This window comes from Pseudonaja textilis, chromosome 1 (assembly GCF_049901715.1).
Source record: "Pseudonaja textilis isolate UNSWEBS1 chromosome 1, rPseTex1.2, whole genome shotgun sequence".
NCBI lineage: Eukaryota > Metazoa > Chordata > Lepidosauria > Squamata > Elapidae > Pseudonaja > Pseudonaja textilis.
Window position 1 is genome coordinate 325,824,248 of NC_141990.1, and position 26,202 is coordinate 325,850,449.

The 26,202-nt window shown below is 45.8% G+C and overlaps 1 protein-coding gene across 1 annotated transcript in view; it reads right to left on the reverse strand.

Annotated features, from left to right (window-relative positions):
* Positions 1 to 558: 558 nt before the first annotated feature.
* The window catches only part of MEF2B (myocyte enhancer factor 2B), a 55,264-nt gene continuing 29,620 nt past the window's right edge, over positions 559 to 26,202 (reverse strand). The window contains exons 2-9 of the mRNA XM_026699029.2: positions 23,716 to 23,802; positions 20,984 to 21,187; positions 18,890 to 19,018; positions 15,242 to 15,422; positions 13,613 to 13,752; positions 12,394 to 12,499; positions 9,392 to 9,482; positions 559 to 4,992 (exon numbers count right to left, since the gene is read on the reverse strand). Of these exons, the coding sequence (XP_026554814.1) occupies positions 4,680 to 4,992; positions 9,392 to 9,482; positions 12,394 to 12,499; positions 13,613 to 13,752; positions 15,242 to 15,422; positions 18,890 to 19,018; positions 20,984 to 21,187; positions 23,716 to 23,769 (1,218 nt within the window). The 5' untranslated portion in view covers positions 23,770 to 23,802 and the 3' untranslated portion in view covers positions 559 to 4,679. The remainder of the gene's footprint in view (positions 4,993 to 9,391; positions 9,483 to 12,393; positions 12,500 to 13,612; positions 13,753 to 15,241; positions 15,423 to 18,889; positions 19,019 to 20,983; positions 21,188 to 23,715; positions 23,803 to 26,202) is intronic.

A 26,202-nucleotide genomic window follows, 5' to 3' on the forward strand; every position in this document is an offset into this window, starting at 1 on the left:
TTCAATTAATCTGCAGAAGCAGAAGCTATTAGATAATTAAAAATAAATAGCAAACATCGCCATCTAGTGGTAAGGGCTGAACTAGCCACCACCATCGCACAAAATTGAGATAAGGATTTTTTTTTTTTAAAAAAGAAAGATTAGCTGAAATAAGATAAAAGTGACTGTACAGCTAATGTGGCTTTAAAAAAAAGGAGTAAGATTAATGTGAGATGATTTCTCCTAAGACACCCATGCTTGCTCTTGTCACCACATCATTCCAATAAATATTCATAGATTGTGAAAAAAAAATTGAGGTAAGAGAGGCCAGGTTCAATCTGGTTAGCAATTACAAGATTAACCTATTTAAAGAATATATGGAACCAAACACTGACTGAATGCATCGCCAAAACCCACGAATTTTTAAAACCGGCAAAGTTTAGCATGTGGTATGACTGCTAAGTTTATCACTGACATGGTATGTTGTGGGAATATAGCCAGGCAGTCAAAGACAGAAAGCAATTTCTCCAAAACCAAACAGAAAAAGAAAATCACAACACAAGAACTGAAATACCAGAATTATTTGAAAGGCATTTTATTTTTATTGCCAACCTGAATGCAAACCATTAAAAATGGTCCACCGCTCCGTATGCAGAAGCCAAGTTCTCAATTGCTAGGGCAGCCAAAATGTCTATTCTGCATCGGCTCTTGACATGGCAACTCCATCCCTCAAGCTATTTATTAGAGAAGCATAAAAGTGACAAGTTTGGGATCTTCAGGCATTTGTCACCATCCACCAAAGTTCCCTAACGCGCAAACTTTCAGTGAAAAAGCAGGAAAAAAAATGAGCCTGAAAGATCTCTCAAAATGTCTTTGACCCGCTTGTCAACAGCTCTGCGTGAATCCTTAGAAATGCTTTAAAAAAGATGGCAAGATGGCTTGTGAATGTGAACAAAGTGCCTTGTCTAATTAAAGGGATCGGCAACCTCCCGGGGTCTGGCAAGGCCGTACATTGTAACTAGGGTCATGACAGGTGTAGAAAGGTTAAAAAAACAGGTACTATGTTTCCCCCACAATAAGACCTACCTAAAAAATAAGCCCTAGCCTGGTTTTTTTTAGTGTGCTCCTAATATAAGGCCTATCCTCAAAAAAGTCCTATGTCAACTCACAAAATATTTCTATGGTCTTTTCAGAGTTGCCAACAGAAAGGGGGGAGCAATGCGGCAGCTTGGAAACTGGAAGTGCATTCCATAAATAGTTTTCAAAGATAATAACTAGGTGACTGATGTTTCTGCCGTGCAAATATCTGATTGATGACTCTTGGCTATGGATGTGTCCCACTGGAGAATATGAATTACGATACACCCAGGAGGTGGGAGAAAACCAGAGTCAAGGGTGACAATGAATTAGGTGTCTCAGAGTCGGCTACACCCAGGTCATGCCGGCATGTCAACTCCCAATAAATCCTTTTGAAGTTTTGCAAGTTTGGCTCGAGAGTCATGATTTAAATGGGGGTAACTTCTGGAATCCTGACATCCTGGATAAGATCATCAGTGGGGGGATGTGGCTAGTACTGGAGGTGGCGAGAGCATGGGGGCTGAAAGTGTCCAGCAGCAGCCATAGTCTATGCAGTGCAGGTGAGTTGATTACCTACCCAAGCAGCAGGCGGAGGCAGAAGCAAGGGAAAGGCATGCCGCGTGGGACATGAGAAAGCCAAGAGTTGATAGGTTGGAGAGGCTGGGCGGATTATTCTACCTGAGACTTCTCAGGAAAGAGCAACTGGATGAAAAACTGCTAGTGACCTTCTACCGCTGCACCACAGAGAGTATCTTAACTTACTGCACCTCTGTATGGTTTGCCAATTGCACAGTGGCAGATAGGACAGCACTCCAGAGGGTTAATGTCATTGCCCAGAAGATCATGGGTTGCCTTCTCCCCTCTTTGGAAGAGCTTTATAGCTCCTGCTGCCTTCAGAAAGCTCAAAATATTCTCAAAGATCCATCTCATCCTGGGAACCCTTTTTTTTTTTTTGGAACTATTACCATCTGGCAGACAGTACAGAATAATAAAAACAAGTACAAATAGGCTGAAAATATCCCAGGGCAGTAACTCCATTGAATTCTACTGTATAGTGCAATATTAATGCAATATCAGGGGTTTTCAATTCAATTCTATAGAATGTGAAGGATGTTTCTATTTGTTTTCATAGTCATAAATTGTACACTGAAGATGGTATTTAATTTTGTTGTATGAGGCGCAATGACAATAAAGAAAACTAAAGTAAACTCTCAGCTTGCCTGCTCTGTTGTGGCCACGAGCAAGCAGAAGAACTGGGCCAGAGGCCATGTGGGGTCCTGTTGGATGGGGCTGTTGGAAGCGCCACCACAAGGCAAGGCATGTATTGAACCGTGGGGGTCTGCCTATGGGACCCGGAGGTAAGCTGGTGCGGGGCGCGTGGGGCAGCTCCACCTCCCCCTGCCTCGCAGCTGGCAAACTGTGAGGCCTCCTGCCCTGCTGCAGCTGTGAGCAAGAGAGAAGAAGTGGGCCTCCCGTACATTGGGGGGAAAAAAGACATCCCCCCAAAATAGTCCCTAGTGCCGTGATTGCCAACCTATGGCACACGTGCCACAGGTGGCATGCAGAGCCATTTGTGCCGGCACACGAGGTGCAGGCAAACTTACCTCACTGTATATCCGCGTACTTCACAGCTGATTTTCGGTGGATTTGAGGCCTTTTTTGGCCTCCAGAGGCTTGAGGAAGGCTTCTGCAGGCCGAAAATTAGGCCCATTTTGTCACTTCCTGTTTTTCCGGAAATACCAGACGTGACAAAACAGGCCTAGTTTTTGGCCTGCAAAGCCTGCAGAAACTTTCCTCAAGCCTCTGGGAGGCCAAAAAAGGCCTCAAACCCACCAAAAATCACCTGAGGCAGTGTAGGTAAGGAGGCGGGGGGGTAGGTTGGGATTGCGTGCACATGCGTAGGGGGTGTGGAGAGACGCATTGCCTTCTGGTGCTGGCACACGAGCGCAAGCATGCAAGCGCGCACATAGCTTTTGGCACAGGAGCCCAAAAAGGTTAGCCACCACTGCCCTAGTGCTTATTTTGGAGCCTCCAAAAATATAAGACAGGGTCTTATTTTGGGGGAAACACAATAGGAGTTACCTGTGAACAGAGGAAAAATTGTTTGCACTTATTTTGGGGCTTTGAGAAGTCGTACAGCTCTTTTTAAATTGATAGATACTTCAACAACTTAATTCTACTTCACATACAGATAGTCCTCAACTTACGAACACATTTGGGACCAGAATTTCCACTGCTAAACAAGGCAGTTAGGATAAATGAGCCGGACCCAAATTTTTGACCTTTTCTGCCAACATTATTAAGCAAATCACATTTAAGTGAATCATGCAGTCATGAAGTGAATCCGGCTTCCCTCGTTGACTCTGCTTGTTGGAACCCGGGCCGGGCAGGTCGCAAATGGTAACTTATGAGACCTCAGGATTCTTCAACCATCACATAATGTATGCTAGTCGCTGGGCACCTAAATTTGGATCACATGACTGTGGGGAACGCTGCGACGGTTATTAAGGGCAAGGACTGGTCGCAAGTCATTTTTTTCATTGCGCCGCTAAACGAATGGCTCCCAAGTCGAGGACTACCTGTAAATGAACAGTTCTAAGTTGAGGGCTTCGTGTTTCAAACCTGCTGCCAGCAACCTGTTTCTCTGTTCTACCCACCAAGTTCTTCTTTTATGGGGAGGTTTGTCCTGCATGTACGATTCTGCCATCAGTCGTTTCCAGGGCTGGGCTGCTGGGGGTTCGCAGGGGTTCGGTAGAGCCCCTAGCTAAGATTCTGCGCAGTTCGGAGAACCGCCCCCCCCCAAATCCCATTCCTGGCTGGCCCTGCCCACCCTGCCCCTCCCCTCCCCTCCCAGGAGCCCCCACATGACCCATTTTGGATGCAGGTAAGTGCAGGAGGCCTGGAGAGGGCAAAAAACGGGCCTCCTGGAAGTTTGGGAAGGCCAGAAATGGGCTCATTTCGGGCTTCTAGAGAGCCTCCGGAGCCTGGGGAGGCTGTTTCCGCCAGCGATGGGATTCAAATTTTTTTACTACTGGTTCTGTGGACGTGGCTTTGGTGGGCGTGGTGTTGCTTGGTGGGCGTGGCAGGGGAAGGATAGTGCAAAATCCCCATTCCCTCCCCACCCCACCTAACCTGCTTTCCAGCTCTGTTCTCCTGTGCAGGGCAACCAAAGAAGGCCCAGCCGATCAGTTGGGACTCATCGGGAGGCAGAGAAGAGATGGGGGCGGGGCCAGTCAGAGGTGGGATTTGTTGGTTCTCCGAACTACTCGAAATTTCCGCTACTGGTTCTCCAGAACTGGTCAGAACCTGCTGAATACCATCTCTGGTTTTCGCCCTCTCGGAGCTTGAGGAAAGCCTCCGGAGCCCGGGGAGGGCAAACCCCGCCTCTGCCATAATGCAGGAGGCCGAATAGGCCACGCCCACCATGGCGACGCCCACCCAGCAGCCAGGCCGAGAACCCATTGCTGACCTTTTTGAAGCCCACCCCTGGTTGTTTCCCTACTTTGGCCCTATTATGATTGATAGGTGAACGCACGCGATTGCCATTCACTCTTGCCCGTACGTGCACGCCTACATTCAGCCACCTCCGCTGAGCACACGGGTGAACAAGCTGAGCCTCCTGGTTACTTCTGCCACTCCTCTGCGGCAGACACCGGCAGGCGATGGGAGGGAACGTTGGGCTGCTTCGGTTCTTCTGATGGAGGCCGGGACAGAAGGAACGAGTAATGGTAGCCCTTGATGTAATCTTCCTGAGAAGGGAGGTCCATGGGGACATTGACGTTGCAGAGGTTGGGACGCACAGATGTGGAGATTTGGGGGACAGCTGAGGAACAGCTGGCTGTGGGCGAGGCCCGCTCCGACTTCACACTGATTTGGGTGTGCAAGGAAGGGGAGGCGGGAACTACAGAAGCCTGGTCACAAATCCGGCTTGCTGTTCTGTAAGGAAAAAAAGAAATACATTATGTGTACAGGGGGCAACACAGCTTACAAGCGCAACTGGGAGCAGAATTACGTCGTCATAATTTGAGGCAGATCCAAATTTATAACCATTTTTAAGATGGTTGCTAAGAGAAACATTTGGGTTGTTAAGCAAATTTGTGGTTGTTCTGTGAATGCCACGGTCTTAAGTATGAACCCATTTATAGTCAAATTGTAGCCCTGGTCAAAAGGGCCCACCAGAGATTATACGACCTGAGACTTCTCAGAAAACAACTGAATGAAAAACTGCTGGTGACCTTCTACCGCTGCACCACAGAGAACATTTTAACATTCTACACCTCTGTATGGTCTGCCAATTGCACAATGGCAGATAGGAAAGTACTCCAGAGGGTTAATGTCATTGCCCAGAGGATCATTGGTTGCCCTCTCCCCTCTTTGGAAGAGCTTTATAGCTCCCGCTGCCTTGAGAAAGCTCAAAACATTCTCAAAGATCCATCTCATCCTGGGAACCCTTTTTTTGAACTATTACCATCTGGCAGACTGTACAGAATAATAAAAACAAGGACAAATAGGATGAAAAACCCCTTCTATCCCAGGGCAGTAACTCTATTGAATTCTACTGTATGTACACTGAAGATGGTATTTAATTTCATTGTACGATGTGCAATGACAATAAATTAAACTAAACTAAACTAAATTCTTCCAAATTGACCATTTGCCGAAAAGCAGCAAAAAAAAAAAGGCTCACAAATCATGATTATGTGACTGCAGGTCATAAGCACAAGATAGTTGCCAAGCACCCAGTCTGATCATGTGATCACATGAGGACGCAAGGGTTATAAGTGCAAGGACTGGTCGTAAGTGTGAGGACCAAATTTTTTCCAGCACCATTGTATCATTGAATGGTCACTAAACAGATGGACATAAGTCAAGAACTACTTGTATAAAACTTCTGAGAAATCAGTTTATATTCTGAATTTTCCGGGAAAAGATGCACTTCTCTCTGAAAGCATGAGATGAATCAAGCTATTCTAAGTGAATTATCTCTAAAAAAAACCCACACCCCTTCACACAAATCGTTGTTCCTTTATTAATGTCAAATCCAATGGTTGACCAGAATCCAAAAATCAGTTTTTTAAGTTTTGCATCGCAATCCGATTCCAGCTTTTTTGGAAGTAGGAATTGCTACACTGTGGATACTGAATGTGGTCACAAGATGGCAGCAAAATCGTGCTAATGATTGTGTTCATCTGGCTTTGCATCAAATTTATTGGAGAAATAAGAATTTCAGAATTTCTCATGGCACACACAACTTCACATGCCTTTAGCCTCAAGAGGTGTCCAAGATTCTCATCTAAGCCTTAGTAAGGCCACACCTAGAGTACTGCCTTCAGTTTTGGTCACCACACTATAAAAAGATGTTGAGACTCCAGAAAAAGTGCAGAGAAGAGCAGCCAGGATGATGAGGGGACTGGAGGCTAAAACATATGAAGAACGGTTACAGGAACTGGGCTTGGCTAGTCTAGTAAAGAGAAGGACCAGGGGGAGACATGATAGCAGTGCTCTAATATTTGAGGGGCTGCCACAGAGAGGAGGGGGTCACGCTATTTTCCAAATCACCTGAACGCCAGACAAGGTATAAAGGGTGCAGTCATTCAGCCAAAATTGAGTCTATCTAACAGTAATACCATCTAGCACAGGGGTGTCAAACTGGAGGCCCACTGTCCGGATGCGTCACATGCTGGCCACGTCCACCCCAGTTTAGCGAAGGGGGGGAAAGTTGCGATGTCACGTGATAATATGACACTGCAAGTTTGACACCCCTGATCTAGGCCAATCTTCCTTCCTTCCTCTTCCTTCCTTCCTTCCTTCCTCCCTCCCTCCCTCCCTCCCTCCCTCATTCTTTCCTCCCTCCCTCCCTCCTCTCTTTCCTTCCTTCTTTCCTCCCTCTCTCCCTCCTCCTTTCCTTCCTTCCTTCTTTCCTCCCTCCCTCCTCCTTTCCTTTCTTCTTTCCTTCCTCCCTCTCTCCTCCTTTCCTTCCTTCCTCCTTCCTTCTTTCCTCCCTCCCTTTCCTTCCTTCCTCCTTTCCTCCCTCCCTCCTCCTTTCCTTCCTTCCTCCTTCCTTCTTTCCTCCCTCCCTCCTTTCCTTCCTTCCTTCTCTCCTTCCTCCCTCCCTCTCTCCCTCCTTCTTTCTTTCCTCCCTCCCTCCCCTCCCTTCCTTCCTTTCTTCCCAGCTCAGTCCTTCAGCTTGGGCTCCCAACCAACCCCAGCTCATCCCGGCAGCCTCAGGGAAACTGAGGCAGGGGCTGCCCTTTCCTCAGCGCCCGCTCCTTTTAACTGCTTGACTATTGCTGGGCTAAAGGAGTTTTCTCACTACTAATAGCAGGAGCTTATTAGGAAGCTGCTCCTGGGGCTCGGATAGGAGAATCCCGGGGGGAGAGGGATGTCCACTGGCTGAGGCGCTCCCCGCCACCGCGCCAGAAGGAAGCCACCATCAGCCGCTGTTGTGTGGTCAGGAAAAAAAAACAACCTGCCTCGAATCTGTCATTGAAGGCAACCAGAACACACATACAGCATAGCCCCTATCTACTAAGTTGACCTGTACCATGATGAGCTGTTTATCTGCTAAGGATAAGATTGAAAATGCAGATGGTTGAATTTAGCCAAGCAATTGCGTATCTATCAGTGGTGGGATGCTGCTGGTGTAACAACTGGTTCACTAATCGTGTGCTTTGCACATACGTATGCCAGACCTGCGCTACACACGCGTGTGCAGCTTTCAAAATTACTTACCTTCAATGTTACTTTGGGGAAGTAACAGATAACAGATAAACTGAGTTGGAAGGGACCTTGTAGCTCATCTAATCCAACCCCCCACCCCGCCCAAGCGGGAGACCCTACACTATTTCTGACAGATGAAAGTCCAATCTCTTCTTGAAAGTCTCAAGTGATGGAGCTCCCACAACTTCCAAGGGCAACTTCTGTTCCATGGGTTGATTGTTCTCACTGTCAGAAAGTTTCTCTTTATTTCCAGGTTGAATCTCTCCTTGTTCAGTTCCCATCCATTTATTCCTTGTCTGGCCTTCAGGTGTCTTGGAAAACAGCTTGTCCCCCTCCTCTCTGTGGCAGCCCCTCAGATATTGGAAGACTGCTATCATGTCTCCCCTGGTCCTTCTCTTCACTAGACTAGCCATGCCCAGTTCCTGTAACCGTTCTTCCTTTGCTCCAGTCCCCTAATCATCCTGGTTGCTCTTCTATGCACGTTTTCTAGAGCTGTGGTAGTTAACCTTTTGGGGCTCCTGTGCCAAAAATTGTGCATGTGATTGCACACTCGTGCTTGTGTGCCAGCAACCAGAAGGCAATGTGTGCCCCACCCCCACGCCCGCTACACATGCGTGCGCAATCCCACCCCCACCAACCGCAACCCCCTTACCTGCACTGCACCTCATAGCTGATTTTCGGCCGGTTTGAGGCCTTTTTCGGCCTCCCAAAGGCTTGAGGAAGGCTTCTTCAGGCTTCTGCTAGCTTTGTAGGCCGAAATATAGCCCCGCTTCGTCACTTCTGGTATTTTTGGAAAAACAGGAAGTGATGAAACGGAGCTAGATTTCAGCCTACAAAGCTTGTAGAAGTCTGAAGAAGCCTTCCTCAAGCCTTTGGGAGGCCGAAAAAGGCCTCAAACTGGCCGAAAATCAGCTGTGAGGCGAGCACATGCGCAGTGAGGAAAGTTTGCCTGCCGCTCGCCTGCTGGCACATATGGCTCTGCGTGCCACCTGTGGCATGCGTGCCATAGGTTCGCTATCACGGTTTGAGTCTCAACATCTTTTTTTATAGTGTGGTGACCAAAACTGGAGGCAGTACTCTCGGTGTGGTCTTACTAAGGCTTTATAGATTGGTATTAGTACCACACTTGATCTCGATTGTATCCCTCTGTTAATGCAACTTAGGACTGCATTAGTAACACAGCTGAGGCGTGGCAATCCGCTCTGCAGCGTGAATCAGCTGAGCAGATATAGAGGAGTACAGCGCAAGGGGCTGAACCAGCAGAATCCCACCCCTGCTATCTACTAACCATACAGGCCCAAACATGGGGCAGTTTTGCAACTTAACTCCGTGCATGGTTGTAATACAAGATGGCGCAGACTGCTGCCCACCCCCCGCCCTTTCCCCCATCCACAAGCGTTACTGGTTTGGTTTTAGGTGGATCGCAGGGCTGTAAAATTTGTTCTGAGAGATACCCAGAACGACAGCTGATACCCATGAATTCACACCACAGCCAAACCCAGGTTCAGAAACCAAACAGGCTGACATGTCAGTGGAGCATAGGTTGCACGGACTCAGGCCCAAAGGGCTTTCCATGCAGTTGTTGGGTCACCCTTTGCAACCTGCCAATTCTTACCCCGGCATTGGATATTCTCGGTGTTGCCAAGCCGCCGTGGTGTTTCCTTGGAAGCCAAAGGGGTGCGGGGCGCTTTCCCCCAAAGTATATTCTGAAAGTCAAACAATGGGAAAAAAAACAAGAAGGCAAGGAAGCTTAAATGATACAACAATAAACCAGATTTGACAGCTCCATTGAAGAGGTTCATTGTCTTTATAACATGCTTGGAAGTTCTCACAACTTTAGGTAGTCCTCGAATTATGACCATTCGTTGAATGATCGTTCATAGTTTTGACGGCGCTTAAAAATGTATGACCAGTCTTCACACTTATGACAGCATTCCCGTGGTCACATGATCAAAATTTGGGCTCTTAGCAACCGGCATATTTTTATGACAGCATCCTGGGATCATCTGATTGTCATTTGTGACCCTTTCAGGGGGTTTCCGACAAGCAAAATCAATGAAGAAGCTAGATTCATTTAACGACCGCATGATCCACTTAATGCTTCATTTCATGACCCACATCAACAAAAGTTAAAAAAACAACCGGGTGCAGGTCATGTAACAACTGCGTCGCTTAGTGATGGAAGATGTTTTGGTCCCAATTGTGGTCGTAAGTAGAGGACTACCTGAAAACAAATATCTCTCACTGTAAATCCAAACTTCCTGCTATAAATAGAGTTAGAACACTGCATTATAGGACTTGGAGATCTTCTGAGGCCAGTGTTTTTCAATCTTGGCCACTTGTAAGACACGTGGACTTCAACTCCCAGAATTCTCCAGCCAGCAATGTGGCTGGGGAATTCTGCGAGTTGGAAGTCCAACGTATGTTAAGAGTGGCCAAAGGTTGAGAAAAACTGGTCTAAGATCAATCTCTTGTCCTGGACAGATGGAGAGAGCCAAGGAGCTGATTTTGGAAAAGCAAAATAACAATTGAATAAATTCTAAGACGCAGAGAAAGCGGAAGGAGCTTGTTTCCTGATCTGGCCCTACCTCAAAAGGATCTTTACACCATCCCAGACAAATGGTTCTTCAACCTTGACTTGAAAACCTCCAGTGATGGAGCCCCCAGAAAACAAGAAGCTGCTTACACAGTTACCAGTGAGCCGTGGTGGTGCAGTGCTTAGATTGCAACATTGCAGGCTAATTCCGCTGCCTGACGACTGCCAGCAGTTCGAATCCCACCAGGCTCAAGGTTGACTCAGCCTTCCAGCCTCCCAAGGTCAGTCAAATGAGGACCCCAGATTGTTGGTGCCAATATGCTGTCAGGGCTCCGATAGTTACCCCCATTTAAATCGTGAGTTTCGAGCCAAACTTCCAAAACTTAAAAAGGATTTATTGGGAGTTAACATGCCGGCACTGCCTGGGTGTAGCCGACTCTGTAACATATAATTCATTGTCACTCTTGACCCTGGTTTTCCTTCCATCCCCTGAGTGTATTGTAATTCATATTCTCCAATGGAACACATCCATAGTCAAGAGTCATCAATCATACTCTCCAGTTAGAATTTTGCGGCAGAAACTTCGGTTGCCTGGAAACTATCTATGAAAACTATTTCTGGAATGTACTTTCAGTTTCCAAGCTGCCGCACTGCTCCCCCCTTCCTTCCTGTTGGCAACTCTAAAAGACCAGAGAAATATTTTATGAGTTGACACTGACTCTATAAACTGCTTAGAGAGAGCTGTAAAGCACTGTGAAGCAGTATATAAGTTTAAGTGCTACTGCTGTTGCTATTGCTTACCAGGGTTAGGAAATTTTTCAAAAGACTTAGAAACTTAAGCAAACATAGTTGCCAGAAGATCACTAGAATTAGCCTTGGACATGGCGAGATAAGGTTCTGTCGGGCTCCGAGTTCACTCGGAGCCCATCAGCTTCGAATATGCCTTGCAGCAAGTCAGCTGGCCATGTCACCTTATCTCTGCTGCTGCTGGATCTGTATTTCTGCTTGTGTGCTGGCCGATGGCTTGGGAATGACTCAGCAGAGCTGAGGATGGATTCTGAAACAACTGCGGGGCTGCTGGAAATGGCTCGTCTTGTATTGATGTGGTGCATATTATTAAAGGGGGTTGGGGCACATATAGGTGGTAATTAAGCCTTAGATTAAAACATGGTGAAGGTAGCACCAGGTGGGGATCAGTTAGTGAGAGTTGGAATAGGGTAGGGATGTAGACATGTTATAGGGTTAATAGCATTTAGGGATAATGGGTTAGGCGTGGCCAGAATTAGAACTGCGTATAGGCCTGGGTGTGGTGGGGTGTTGTTAGGAATATAAGTCACCTAATAGGCATTTGGGTTAGAATATATAAACCAGGAAAGACATTTTAATACTGTCTCTTTAAGAGCATGCTAAAAACTGCAATTGGGTGTGGTTACTCAAATGGCCATAAGATGGAGCCAGAGACCTGGATTGTTTTAGTCTTAGTCTGAGTCTCAGAAGAGAGTGTGAGTGTATCTCTGTTTCCTTCTGTTGGAAAGTATTGCCGTTGCTCCATTTCTTCTAATTGACTGATATTACCGGATTTAATGTAAGTCTAATACTGAACTGTTTTTGATACTGGAATTTGATATTTGGATTATCCCTGGATGAAAACTGTCTGATTTTACCTGTGAATGAACTGAATTGGACTGCCTATTTTGGACTTTGCTTAACGTTTCTGGAAGTAAAAACCTACATTTACTGTACAGTGTATCTGTGTGCTGTATGTGTATTATTCAAACACTCCTCTCAAACACGTCGCCCTGTATGCGCTCGTTCTCCTAATGGGGAATTACCTCAACAGGTGTGTCTCATGATAACAGTAATAAAAGGAAAGGGAGCAAACTCAAACCCAACTCTAACCTTGCTTGGCTTTTAGCCTTTCTTGTCAGAGAAGAGACTTTGTTGTTTGCTGAGCTAATGAATAAATCACCATTGCATGACAAAGGAGCTGGAGTTTGTATTCATTTCAGGACAAATCTTCAATACTCAAGGACTGGCTGAGAGGTTCTTTATTCACACCTAGAACCCTGTGTGGAGCATACCTGATGGGGTGGAGGAGAGGAAGGGGTATCCTGGTAGCCCTCGTCCAGGTAGACCTCCAGCGGGCAATACGGGACTCAGATTCTGAAGCCCAGGATACAACGGGTACTGTGGGAAAAGAGAATCAGATTGAAATCACCTCCTGTAATGTTTTTCATCTACTGACTAACCCATCAAATGTTTTTTTTTCAATAGAGGACAGCATCCAGGGGTGGGCTGCTCAGGGTTCTCTGGGGTTCGGGAGAGCCCCTAGCTATGATTCTGTACAGTTTGGAGAACCCCCAAATCCCTCTCCTGGCTGGCCCTGCCCTGTCCTGCCTACCCCTCCCCTCACAGGAGTCCCCAGGCGGTCTGTTTTGGATCCAGGAAAGTGCAGAATCGTAGCTAGGGGCTCTCCCGAACCCCAGCGAACCCTGAGCAGCCCACCCCTGGATGCTGAGAGAGAAAGAGAGAGAGAGACGGTGCCTGAGCCATCCGTCAGTCCTCAGGTCTGGAGATGGCTGATGAGGAAGAGGAGGAACAGCTGGGTCCAGTGCCTGACGTGTAGATGCGCAGAAAGCAGAGGAGAGGAGAGCAGTGGAAATCCATGGGCCAGTCCTTGGGAAGGAAGAGCACTGCTACTAGCGAAGCCCAACCCTAGCTCTGGGGATAAAAGGCAGGAGGCGGAGATGAATAGATGTGGCAGACAACTATTCATCACCCTGCTGGATGGACTTGTTAGCCTGTGGTGAGAGAGAAACTTTTAGCTGGGGCTGCTGGCGCTCTTAATAAAGGAATCTTTGAGTTAATGTCAGAGGCTCTGTCGTGATCGGGGAGCTGGATGAGAACACAGTCCTTGACTTATGACTGTAATTGTGTCATGCCCTTGTTGGAGTCTGTGAAGCGGTATAAAAGTCTAAGTGCTATTGCTATACATATCTTTCCCTCCCTCTCGCATTCTCTCTCTCTCTCTCTCAAACACACACACACTATCCAATGAAATTCTGCCAACTGCCAGCAGTTCATTTCTGACCAGCTCAAGGCTGATTCAGCCTTCTATCATCCGAGGTCAGTAAAACAAAGACCTAGATTGTTGGGGGCAATATATGCTGACTCTGTAAACCGCATAGAGAAGGCTCTAAAAATCAATGAAGCGGTATAGAAGTCTAAGTGCTATTGCCATCTACTCCCCCCCCACCCAAAAGAAAAACAACAACAGATGGATATTGTTAAGTTACTCACTGTGGATGCTAGATTGTTCCTGCTTGCCGAAAACTGTCCTTCCACCCGGCGGGAGTCAGCTCCCAGATAGAGCGGGGGAGGCGTTTTGCTTGACAACACACGGCTGAGGTTGCTATGGGAGAAGATCGAGTACCCGATGCCTGGAGAGTCAGAAAGGGGGTGAAATTCAGGCTGGTGACAGTCCAGAAGACCCATCCCCTGATTATAGGTGGGCAGCACTCTGTGTGGCCCACCACCAAAGCCCCATTCCTAGATGGCCTGGGCTTACCACTATACCGAAATGCAGTAGTAGTATGGCTCGTCACGCAAGAGGACAGGAAACCACCCTTAATTAAATAATTATTTGATATTCTGGGAGTTGAAGGCCCCGTCTCAAAATTGTCAAGGTTGGGCACTCATGCGTCAAACAGACCCAGTTCCTTGAGGTCAGGGGTGTCAAACTCAGTTTCACTGAGGGCTGCACCAGGGGGGCGTGGCCAGGGGGTCATGGCCAGCTCAACATCACTCGTGTCAGGGGCTCCTGTGGTGGCCTGAGCACTCTGCCAGCAAAAACAGGCTCCCAAGCTCCGTTTTCAGCTGCAATGGCCTCCTGAGATCCACTGCCAGTGAAAACAGGCACTCGAATTCTGTTTTCAGCTGTGATGGCCTCCTGCAATCAACTGCCAGCAAAAACAGGCTCCCGAGCTCAGTTTTCAGCTGCGATGATCTCCTGCAATCCACTGACAGCGAAAACAGGCTTCCAAGCTCCGTTTTCAGCTGCGACAGCCTCCTGCAATCCACTGCCAGAGAAAACAGGCTCCCGAGCTCCGTTTTCAGCTGCGACGGCCTCCTGTAATCCACTGACAGCGAAAACAGGCTCCCAAGCTCCCAAACAGGAATGTCAAAGTAATGTGGTTTTTTTTCCTCATTGCTGGATTTTCCATATATGATCTTGTATTTTGAAACTGGACTGGTTTTTTCGTTTATATCTATTTTTTTCTTCTCCTTTTTGATTTTGTAATATTTTAGGCTAGAGGCTCCCTTAGTTATTTCATTTTTAAAAAAATATCTTTTCTTTTTTTATTAATTCTTATTATATCCTGCTCGGAAAAGGAGGGGGAAAGTGAGAGCAAAGAAACTTTGTAACACTGCCAACTAGAGGCTTGAAAATATTCTATTTCCCTGTGACCAAACAAAGCTGAGAAAGAAAGAACTGAGACTCTCTTTCAAGGACATTGCTATTTGATAAGATGGAGGGAAGAGCATGGGAGAGTATTATTGCAGGTGCTCTTCTGGGTTTCTATCAACAGCTGGAGTCTGGTGTTGAAACGTAGGGGGAAAAATGGTGATAAGTTTTGGGAGAAGAGAGTTATAATAAGAGCCTTGGATAATCAAACGAAGTGCATTGTGCCCTGTTTACTTTTCCTAAGTTGTGCTATCCCTTCTCACCAACTTTATTGTATTTTTTTTATCTTTTGTTTTGTAATAACTATTTGGGTTTTTTGGCTTTGTTGGAGCTTGTACCTCTGTTGATGCAGCCCAAGTTGTAAGTCGAGAGCTACCTGTACTTGGTTGTAGGCTGAGGATTTACCTGTACTCAGAGAGGTGAAACCCAAGCATTTCATCCAGGCTCTTATGGGAATGACATACCTGGTCCAAGGGTTGCCGGGGATCGCACAGAAGGGAAGGCTGGCTTGGGAAGAGTTGGCTTCAACTGCTGCAGACGGCTCTGTTGAACTGGAGATTCACCTGAATTGCTTGCCCCACCTTCACCTCCAGATGGGGGTGTTCCCAAGGATGCCCCCTCCAGACTAGACAGGGAAGCGGCTGACTGCAAGGAGAAGAGAACATCAAAAATGATCAGGAGGGGAAAAGTTGATTATTTGGGCTCTTTTGAGTTAGAATGGAATAAGCTTGTTTGCTGAGGACATCCTGGGAAGATCTGTTGAAAATCTCCTTCTATGTCAGGGGTGTCAGCGTAACTCCGAGGCAGGTAGATTCCTCAAAGGGTATGTATATTGGATAGATCATATTGGCACAGCTGGTGAAAACCAACTCTGACAGTTCCCGTGGTTTTCACCTAATTAAAAGAATCAAACTCCCTCTCCCCCAGTTGTCATATTGTCCAGGAAGATGGAAGGAAGACTCTTCTCCTCTTTCAATGGCCAACTTGTTTCAGTGACCTTGGTTCCCACAAGAAAGCATTTTGTTTTGACTGGAACCTGGCTATCTACTTCCCCTCTCCCTTCCCATCTCTCTGGCTTTGTGGCAACTGTGAGACAGCACAAGATGGCTTCAGCCAGGTTCTGTGATGACCCATGGCGTGGCACAAAAATAACAAGTCACAAAAATAGATACATTCCCTTTAATAACTCCAACTTGGCCCCCAATGTGCAATTATCCTTGGCTGGAGATCAAACTCTTCCAAAAACAGTCTACAAAGGAAAGAAATGCAGTCTGAACCCATAGTACAGATAAATTAGAAATTAAAAAACCAACACAAATCACACTGAAGTAATTAACACGACAGGCCAGGATAATAAATTGCAGACTTCCAAAAGATAACAACGCACACACAGTTGGGAGGACGCCAAAACCCAGATAAGCCTCGACAAAAATAATGCATGCTTTGCTTGCAGCAAGGAGCTGTGTGCAAACGACCTTATTATATCCTGTTCTCCCAGCTGCAACTAATGAAAGGGATCAGCGCCCTTTTCTCTCCCGTAAGCCATGTTGCTCCCTTCTCTGTTCCTCCCTGTGTGCCCTAGGATGAAAAGGGGGTGGCCCTGGGTCTTCCTCTGAATGCCCAGCAGGACTGTGCCCTTCCCCCATGTCTTCCATGGCCACCGGATCCACACTCCCACTCCCTGTCAGCTCCTCAATCTCCCCCTCAGAATCAGACTCCACAAGGGCATGACAGGTTCACTTCAGAGTTGACAAAGGGTGTCCAACCTTAGCAGCTTTAAGACTTGTGGACTTCAACGCCCACAATTCCCCAGTCCTTTGCTGTTCACAAAATGAGGTGTAGCACATTCAATATTAAGCATGTGACCTTTATCACTGCTAATATCACTGCTTTACTGTACTGCAATCGATCTTTAGTAAACTATACCTTTCTCAACAAAGGGAGTCAAGGATGGTTCTTACTTAAAGGTGCCTAAGTATGTGGATAAGATAGTCCTGGAGTTACGACCCCAATTGAGCCCAACATTTATGTTGCGAGGTGAAACATTTGATACGTGAGTTTGCCCCATTTTATAACTTTTCTTGCCGCAGTCATTAAGTGAATTACTGCAGTTGTTAAGTTGGCAACACGGTTGTTAAACAAATCTGGATTCCCCGTTGACTTTGCTCGTCAGAAGGTCGCAAAGGTGGATCATGTGACGTCAAGCGTCATAAATATGAACCACTTGCCAAGCATCTGAATTTTGATCACGTGATCATGGGGATGCTTGCAATGGTCATAAGTGTGAAAAACAGTCCTAAGTCATTTTTTTCAGTGCCGTTCAGTTTGAATGGTCACTAAATGAACCATTGTAAATCGAGGACTACCTGAATTTTTAATCTGGACTCATTCTGTTTTTCATGGTTCCAACCTTACTTTTTTCTTCTTTCATTTCCACATCAGTCTGTGTATTGGTGAATCCAAAGAGCTCGCATGAAAAAATGAACAGGTATCACATATGAAATTCTACTCATCTATACACGATACACATTTTTCATATGACTTGCAACTCCTGGCAAGCAATTTCTCCCACTATAATGTCTTCTATCCTTTATGACTACTCATGGACTTAAGCACAGTACACAAAATTATCTGCTACAATGTCCTACGAGTCAATGACTACTCCAACTTCAACCACAACAATACAAGAGCGCACAACAGATAGAAACTCAATGTAAACCGCTTCAAACTCGATTGCAGAAAGTATGACTTCAGCAACAGAGTGGTCAATGCCTGGAATGCACTATCTGACTCTGTTGTCACATCCTCTAACCCTCCACTCCTTTATCCTCAAACTATGCACTATTGACCTCACCCCATTCCTAAGAGGTCTGTAAAGGGCCTGCATAAGTGCACCATTGTGCCTACCGTCCCTGTCCTATTGTCCCCATTTAAGCGTACCTATTTCCTGTATTCTTACTCATGTTTGTACTTATTCCTATTAAGCGACTGACAAATCAGATAAATAAAATAAATAAATAAATAAATAGATGCATTTTAAAACTCCAGTTCCAGAGGTGGCATTCAGCAGGTTCTGACCAGTTCTGGAGAACTGGTAGCAGAAATTTTGAGTAGTTCGGAGAACCTGCAAATACCCGCTCTGACTGGCCCCGCCCCCATCTATTCTCTGCCTCCCATTGAATCCCAGCTGATCGGCTGGGTCTCCTTTCGTTGCCCTGCACAAGAGAACAGAGGTGGAAAGCAGGTTAGTGGGGTGGGGAGAGAATGGGGATTTTGCAGTATCCTTCCCCTGCCACGCCCACCAAGCCACTCCCACAGAACCGGTGGTAAAAAAATCTGAATCCCAGCACTGACCAGTTCCATTTATTCTTTGGAACTGGTGACTCAGCTGCAACCTTTAGAAAAGTAAAAAATGAGCACATTTCTTGGCCAGCGTATTGGAAGTCTGTTGCAATCTGGATGGAAGAATTTTTACGACAATTCTGGAAGTTTTCCAAGCTGAGTTTGGAACTGTTCCAATGCAGAATGCTCAGAATAGTATCTGAATCCTTCCTCTGCTCAATCAAAACAATCCTCTCCAAATGTTTTGACAGTAGTTGGCATTCAACCTATTTGGCCCATCTCTACTATATATATATTAAAAAAGCATTTCAAAGCCACCTTTAGGGGCAAATGAATGCAAAATTCATAGCAGGACCTGTAGAGGTAGTCCTCAACGTACAACTGTATTTGAGCGCAAAATTTCTGTTGCTGGTAGAATGAACTTTGCCCCATTTTACAACCTTTCCTGCCACAGTTGTTAAGTGAATAATTGGAGTGGTCAAGCTATAGTTACACAGTTGTTAAACAAATCTGGCTTGCCGGTTGACTTCGTTTATCAAAGGTCGCAAAAAATGACCCCGGGACAGTGCAACCATCATAAATACGGGTCAGCTGCAAACATCTGACTTTTGCTCATGTGACCATGGGGATGCTGCAACGGTCATAAGTGTGAAAAACACTCATAAGTCACTTCTTTTCAATGCTGTTGTAACTTCAAATGGTCATTAAATGAACTGTTGTAAATGGAGGCAGGTTTTTTGTTTTTTGTTTTCATCCAGAGCAATACTCACGCTAAGTTTTGGCCGGGCTAATCTAAGGTCCATTCCTTCATCCAGCTGCCTCAGTTTCTCAGCTGGGTCCAAAGCTTCTACAAGATCCAGTTCTGCGCCTTCAAAACCCAAGCCTTTTCGTTTCAGAGTCTGCAGAGATTTAAGTACGTTAATATTATATATATATGTAAAATCAAACAAATATAATGCCACTAGCTGGATACCCAAACTATATGATTGGACTTACTTTTGGGGGAGGAAAATAAGGGAGAAAAAAATTCTGCCTCTGGCTACCAGCATCCATCGGTATTCATCTGGCTACCACACATCTGTCAGTGTGTGAGAGAGTTGAGGGCTGTTTGGAAACTAAGAGTATTTGCTGTGTGAACAAGGGAACATCAAGGAGCCTGGACGTGCCTTAGCTCAACTGTTCTGCACTAAAGCTGGTTGCTGCTGTGAAACTAAAACTGAAACTCCTCTCCTCTGCTTGTGTTTTGCATTTGGAACAGATTTCTTTTCAGGTGGGGAGAGGGAGTAGAATTCCTTAGCATCAGAGCGTGTTAATAATAATAATATAGGAAATACTAATGTTCTGATGGTCATTTCAAAAAATCCTTTCTTAGTGAGCACCTAGAAGCCAAGAGAAAGATATGTGCCAAATTTCAAGTTTGTAGGCTTTATGGTTCTGGAGATTTTGTGTTGAGTGGTATTTTATATATATAGATTAAATTAAATACAGCTGAACTGCAATTGAGTTACATGCCCAATTTGTGTTTGGCTTATACAGGTAATCTTCGATTTACGATTGCAACTGAACCTGGAATTACAAACTCAGAATATAAGCTGAGATAAAACCCCACTCCCTTCTAGCACTGATGATGTTACCTAGTTTGGATAATGAAATGTCTCCAAGAAAATAACCAAGCTCAGAGATCACCCTCATTTCAACCCTGAGCTACACATATTCTCCTTTGATGGTCATTAAGCGAGGAGTATCTATTACAATGACTTCAACATTGCTTTGTTTATCAAACCACATCTGCATTTCTAACACAGAAGAACTAAAAGGTACGGCAAACTATACACAAACAGCACGTGTATAGTTTGCCAAAAGTGCAGACCTCATAAATGCATCAGATTCATTCTTTTAAAAAAGATAGATTTGGTATTGATCGAAGAGGAGATTTGTAGCTCAGAACTGGACTGTGGGGGCCATTGATGGCGTCACAGGTTGGTTGTGGCCATTTATTTTTCAGCGATGATAGCAACAGCAGTAGCCCTTAGACTTATATACCGCTTTGCAGGCTATTGCTGTTGCTATCATCGCTGAAAAATAAATGACCACAACCAACCTTTTACATCCCTCTCTAAGCGGTTTACAAAGTCAGCATCTTGCCACAACAATCTGGGTCCTCATTTTACCCACCTCAGAAGGATGGAAGGCTGAGTCAACCTGGAGCCGGTGAGAATTGAACTACTGAACTGCCGGCAGCCAGCAGTCAGCAGAATTAGCCAGCAGTACTGCGCTCTAGAAAGGGATGCGGCGGCTTAGTGGCTAAGATGCCGAGCTTGTCGATCAGAAGGTCGGCAGTTTGAATCCCTAGTGCCATGTAACGGAGTGAGCTCCTGTTACTTGTCCCAGCTTCTGCCAAGCTAGCAGTTCGAAAGCACGTTAAAAAAATGCAAGTAGAAAAATAGGGACCACTTTGGTGGGAAGGCAGCAGCGTTCCGTGCGCCTTTGGCGTTTAGTCATGCCGGCCACATGACCATGGAGACGTCTTCGGACAGTGCTGGCTCTTTGGCTTTGTAATGGAAATGAGAACCACCCCCTAGATATGGAAACAACTAGCACGTATGTGTGAGGGGAACTTTTACCTTTATCTTACTGCACTCTAACCACTGCACCACCATGGCTCTTCCTGATGTTACCCAGTCAGGTTAATGAAACATTCCCTTACTAGCACTGATGACGTTACCTGGTTTGGGTAATGAAATGTCTGCATGAAAACAGCTAAGCTCAGAGAACATCAAGGTCCCCCCAGATGGTTTTTGATGTGCCAAAATCCGACAAGCACTTTGAGGAAGCTGGATTTCAGGAACCTTCCCATGTTTTACCTCCAGAATATCTGAGTTGGTTCGGCTCTCGTGGGGCTCACTGTACTCGGTGTACTTCAAGAGAACCTTGTCCATGTCAGTGCTGGCATACTGGAAGAGCCGGTTGGTGCTGTTGAAAATGATCAGGGCAATCTCACAGTCACAAAGGACGCTCAGTTCGTAGGCCTTTTTCATCAACCCGAACTTTCTCTTGGTGAACGTGACCTAAAGGAGGCAGGAGAATCAGAACACAGGAAGCCGTCGACTGACACTTACACTATCAAGCTCCAAATTTCTGTTGCCAAGCGAGACATTCGTTGAGTGAGTTTTGCCTCATTTTACAACCTTTCTTGCTACCGTTGGATTTTTTTTATTATTATTGAATTTGTTTTACTTTTTATATGCAAGAAAATCCATTCTATTTTCATCGTGCGTCGATTAGGTACATATTTCAAATTATTTATCCATTATTAACAATATTCTTCTTATTCATCTTAACACCATAGCAACAATCACACTCCCATACACATAATACAAATACAGTCTGTTACATTAATTTCTTTTATTACTTTAGTGATATGTCTAATCCCTTTGGGTTTTGTCACTGTTGTTAAGTGAATCACTGCAGCTCTTAAGTTAGTCACACAATTATTAAGTGAGTGTGGCTTCCCCCCTTTGACTTAGCTTGTCAGAAGTTCGCAAAAGGGGAATCACATGACCCCCCCCACCCACCCACCTACCCCCGGACGCTGCAACCATAATGAATATGAATCAGTTGCCAAGAGTTTGAATTTTGATCGCTTGATTATGGGGTTGCTACGATGGTCCTAAGTGTGGAAAAACAGTTGTAACTCACTTTTTTTTAGTGCTGTTGTAACTTTGAACAGTCACTAGATGAACTGTTGTAAGTTAAGGACTATCTGTAAGAAGAGGGGCAGATTTGGCCAAGTTGCAACTGGGGCCAGAACTTAAACTCAGTTTCTGTCAACACAAGAGCTCTACTCTCACAAGGGCATTTGCACCAAGACAAATTCCTTGTGTGTCCAACCACACTTGGCCAATAATGAGTTCTGTTCTATTCTATTCTATTCTATTCTATTCTATTCTATTCTATTCTATTCTATTCTATTCTATTCTATTCTATTCTATTCTATTCTATTCCTATTCTAATTCCTATTCCATTTCCTATTCCATTTCTATACTGTACTGTACTGTACTGTATTGTGCTATTTTCTATTCTGTTTTTGTTTCTATTCTAATTCTTTTCTATTCCAGGGGTGTCAAACTCGAGGCCTGGGGGCCAGATCCGACCGATGAGGTGCTTAGATTTGGCCTATGGGGCCACCCTGGAAACAGCAAAGGACCGGCCTGCGGTGCCTCTGCCAGCGAAAACAGAGTTCAGGAAGGCCAAAACAGCCAAAAATGGAGCCACGCCCCCCTCCTGCCCCCCCCCCCAGGGCAAACACAACCCTGATGTGGCCCTCAATGAAATCAAGTTTGACACCTCTGCTCCAGGGCTGGGCTGCTGGGGATTCACAGGAGTTCAGGAGAGCCCCTAGCTAAGATTCTGTGGAGTTTGGAGAACCCCTAAATCCCACTCCTGGCTGGCCCTGCCCGGCCCACCCCTCCCAGGAGTCCCCACACAGCCCATTTTGGATGCAGGTAAGTGTACGGTGTGTGTGGTGGCTCGGGGAAGGCAAAAAACGGGCCGCTCGGCAAGGCCGGAAATGGGCCCGTTTCTGGCTTCCACAGAGCCTCGGGAGCCCGGAGAGGCCGTTTTTGCACTCCCGGAAGCTTGAGGAAAGCCTCCGGAGTCTGGGGAGGGCAAAAACTGTGTTGCAACAGGCCAGCTAGGCCACACCCATCATGGCCATGCCCACCCAGCCACTGGGCAGAGAACCCGTTGCTAAAATTTTTGAAGCCCACCCCTGCCCCGCTCTACTCTCTGTAATGTCATTCAGCTCCTTCTTTCTCCTGCTCTTCCTTTGCTTCAGAAAGTTTTGGGCCTGCATTTCTCAGCCATGCAGCTAAGCTCACAACCATGACGGTTGTTGACATATTTGTCATCTCTGCCCCGACAAACTCTGGTTCTCAAGTTATTTCCCAAAGACAAAATGACTCTGAGAACTGAAAAGGGGATAGATCAAGGTATGTCTCATTTTATCCCCAAACAATTCTGTGAGAAAACTGGACTAAGAAAAAGAAAAGTATTACCCAAAGTCACTTAATAATGTTGTGGCTAAGTGGGCGGAGTGCATGGTCCCATTAACAAGTGTAATGAGTCAATAATTTTTAAAATCTTTTCCTTTCTGATAAAGCTCATTTTTCTTCATTTTTGCTCTCTTCCCTTTTTCCTTCCTTCCTTCCTCTCTCCCACTTCTTTCCCCCTTTTCCTCCTTCCTCTCCTTTCCTCCCTCTCTCTCTTCCCTTCCTTCTTTTTCCCTCCTTCCTTTCCTCCCCCTCTCTCCTTCCTTTCCCTCTTTTCCTTCCTTCCTTCCTTCCTTCCTTCCTTCCTTCCTTCCTTCCTTCCTTCCTTCCTTCCTTCCTTCCTTCCTCTTTCCTTCCTCCCTCCCTCCCTTCCCCTTCTTTAAGGTGGTCCTCATCTGACAGCCACTTGACTTTTGAAATGGCTATTTCAATTTAAAAAGTCTCTCCAGGTTGGCTAAAGATGATGGGAGCCGTAGTCCACAGCAGAAATATCTGGTCAGAGGGTCATCTAATTTCTAGTCCACTTCTGCTTTAGAGGCACTTACCTGCCGGTTCCGTTGGTCCAAGATTCGGCTAATCTGTATCTTTTTTCGGCCCATTGCAGTCCGGAGGGAGGGGATGAAAGAGCTTCCCTAAGATGAGGAGAAAAAAAGGGGCATTATTTGTGTATTCAGGAGTTTTTACGCGGGCAAAACCAGATCTGAAGTCAGAGTTGAATCTAGTTCCTTCCAAACCAGCTTCATCATGACAGCTCCTACTCTGTGAATCTGGAGATTTTTCACATTTCATGGAAGTCGAAGGGATATTTTTAGCTGTTGCATGAACTACTGATCCTAAAGGGAGGGGGGAAAGGAGTCACGTAGCAACGAAGTCCATTTCAAATCACTTTAAAACCATGATTGCAAAGTTAGTCTGTAACGTGGGATTACTCCAACTCTGGAGGCAGCAGACCAATAAATTTTCTCATGCTGACCTGCTGCCCACAATAAGCGTCAAAATCAGCAACAGTCAATTTTTCCATTCCTCCGCCATCAATAAAACATGATTTCTGTGGGCTGCGTTCAAATAAATGCAGTCCATAAAGAAACTTTTCAAAAGGACTGTCTTGGAAAGCGGGCCACTGGTCTGTATTTATGACAATGGCACTGGCTCACGTTATCATCATTTGCGACCTTACCAGCTGGCTTCCGACATGCAGTCATTTGGGAAAGCCAGATTTTAACAATTTGCAGCACAAAGTCGTGAAATGGGGCGAAAGAAACTCACTTCACTGTCTCATTTAGCAACAGAAATTTTGGGCTTGATTGTGATCATCAGTCAAGGACTGCTTGTATGCTATAAATATTATTATACAGGTAGCCCTCGACTTACAACAGTTCATTTAGCGACCATTCGGAGTTACAATGGCACTGAAAAAAAGGTGACTTATTTTTGACAGTTATGCCCTTTGCAGAATTCCCATGATGGGAAATCCAGACACTTGGCACCTGGTTCCTATTTATAACTGTGTCCCAAGATCATGTGATCCCCTCTTGTGACCTTCGGACAAGCAAAGTCAATGGGGGAAGCCAGCTTCACTTAACAACTGGGTTAATGACTTATCAACTGCAGTGATTCACTCAACAACAGAGGCAAGAAAGGCCGTGTAATGGGGAAAAACTCACTGAACAAATGTGTCATGCCCCCTGTCAGGGAGTTGACACTCCCGTCGGAGTCTGAATCTGAGGAGGAAAACGAACAGCCATCAGGGAGCGGGAGAGTGGCTCCATTGGCTGTGGAGAAGCTGGGAAGGGCAAAGTCAAGCAGAGCAGGGGAGAGGTAGAACAAGGGAGAGGAAGACCCAGGCCCACCCCCTCTTCATCCTAGGTCACACAGGATGAGAACGGAGAATGGAGAAGAGAGTAATGTGGGTTGCGTGGCTTATGGGGGAGGAAAGGGCCCTGATTCCCTTCACAAGGCACACCTGGGGAGGGAGTTTAAAGGAGAGGCAGTTTGGGAGGGGCGTTTGTCGGAAACAAATGTTTGAGTTTATCTCATGTTGGCTGCTGTTATGTGAGTTCCTGGTATCCTCCCAACTCGTTTGATTTACTGCCATGTTACTTCACTTCCGGAACTCCTTATCTTGCTCTGCTGGATTTATTACCTTATCTTGCTTCGTTGGATTTATAGTTTAAAGTTTTCTGTTTACACTGCTTTGGATTGGAATATCGGCAGCCAAAGGCCATTGCAGGTTCCTGGGAGAGTTTTTCTCCAGACCGGAAGGTAACTGGATCATTGGGGTCAAAGTTAGAGCTAATAAAGGGACCCTTGCTTATTATCCGGTTGGGTTGCCTTTGTGTCACGCCCCAGGTCGTCACACAATGTCTCACTTAACAGCAGAAATCTTTTGCCCAACTGTGGTCGTAAGTCGAGGACTATCAGTATTACACTTTCACCATTTAAGAATCCAGGCCTAATGGCACCACGGAGAATCCTAAATCAGCTCTTGTCGGTTCCAGGGACTTTTCCATTCACGCTGGTGAATTCCAAGTGCTGGTGTGTATTTTCATTTCCCTGCCCTGCTGTTTTGCTCTCTTATCTTCTGCCTCTTAAGCATCTCGGATTATATTTAGCTGATCAGAACTAATTATAAAGAGATGGAAGGAAACGGTGACCAACTTCCCATGACCCCAACACGGAGGGCTCGATGTGTCATCATCACCCACGCAGGGCACCAAAAGGTGCAGTCAAGAGAGACATTTGTCCGAAGACCGTGATGGGAAGGGGAAATTGAAAGAAAAAATTCCCACGGGGAAGCCCCTTCCCCCACCCCACCCCAGCCTGTTTCCAGACAGAAAACTTTTAATTTGCAAAAGGCAACCATCTCAGATTTTTAGAAGCAGTCACAGTAATTTATGGATGGGGTACTAGCTGGAAACTGAGGCAGATTAGAGACTGGCAACAAGGACCAACAATTTCATGCTGCTATAGTTTTCCATTGCCTCAAAGATGGAAAACACTGCATATGTGTTTGTGTCTTTTTAAAAAAAAAA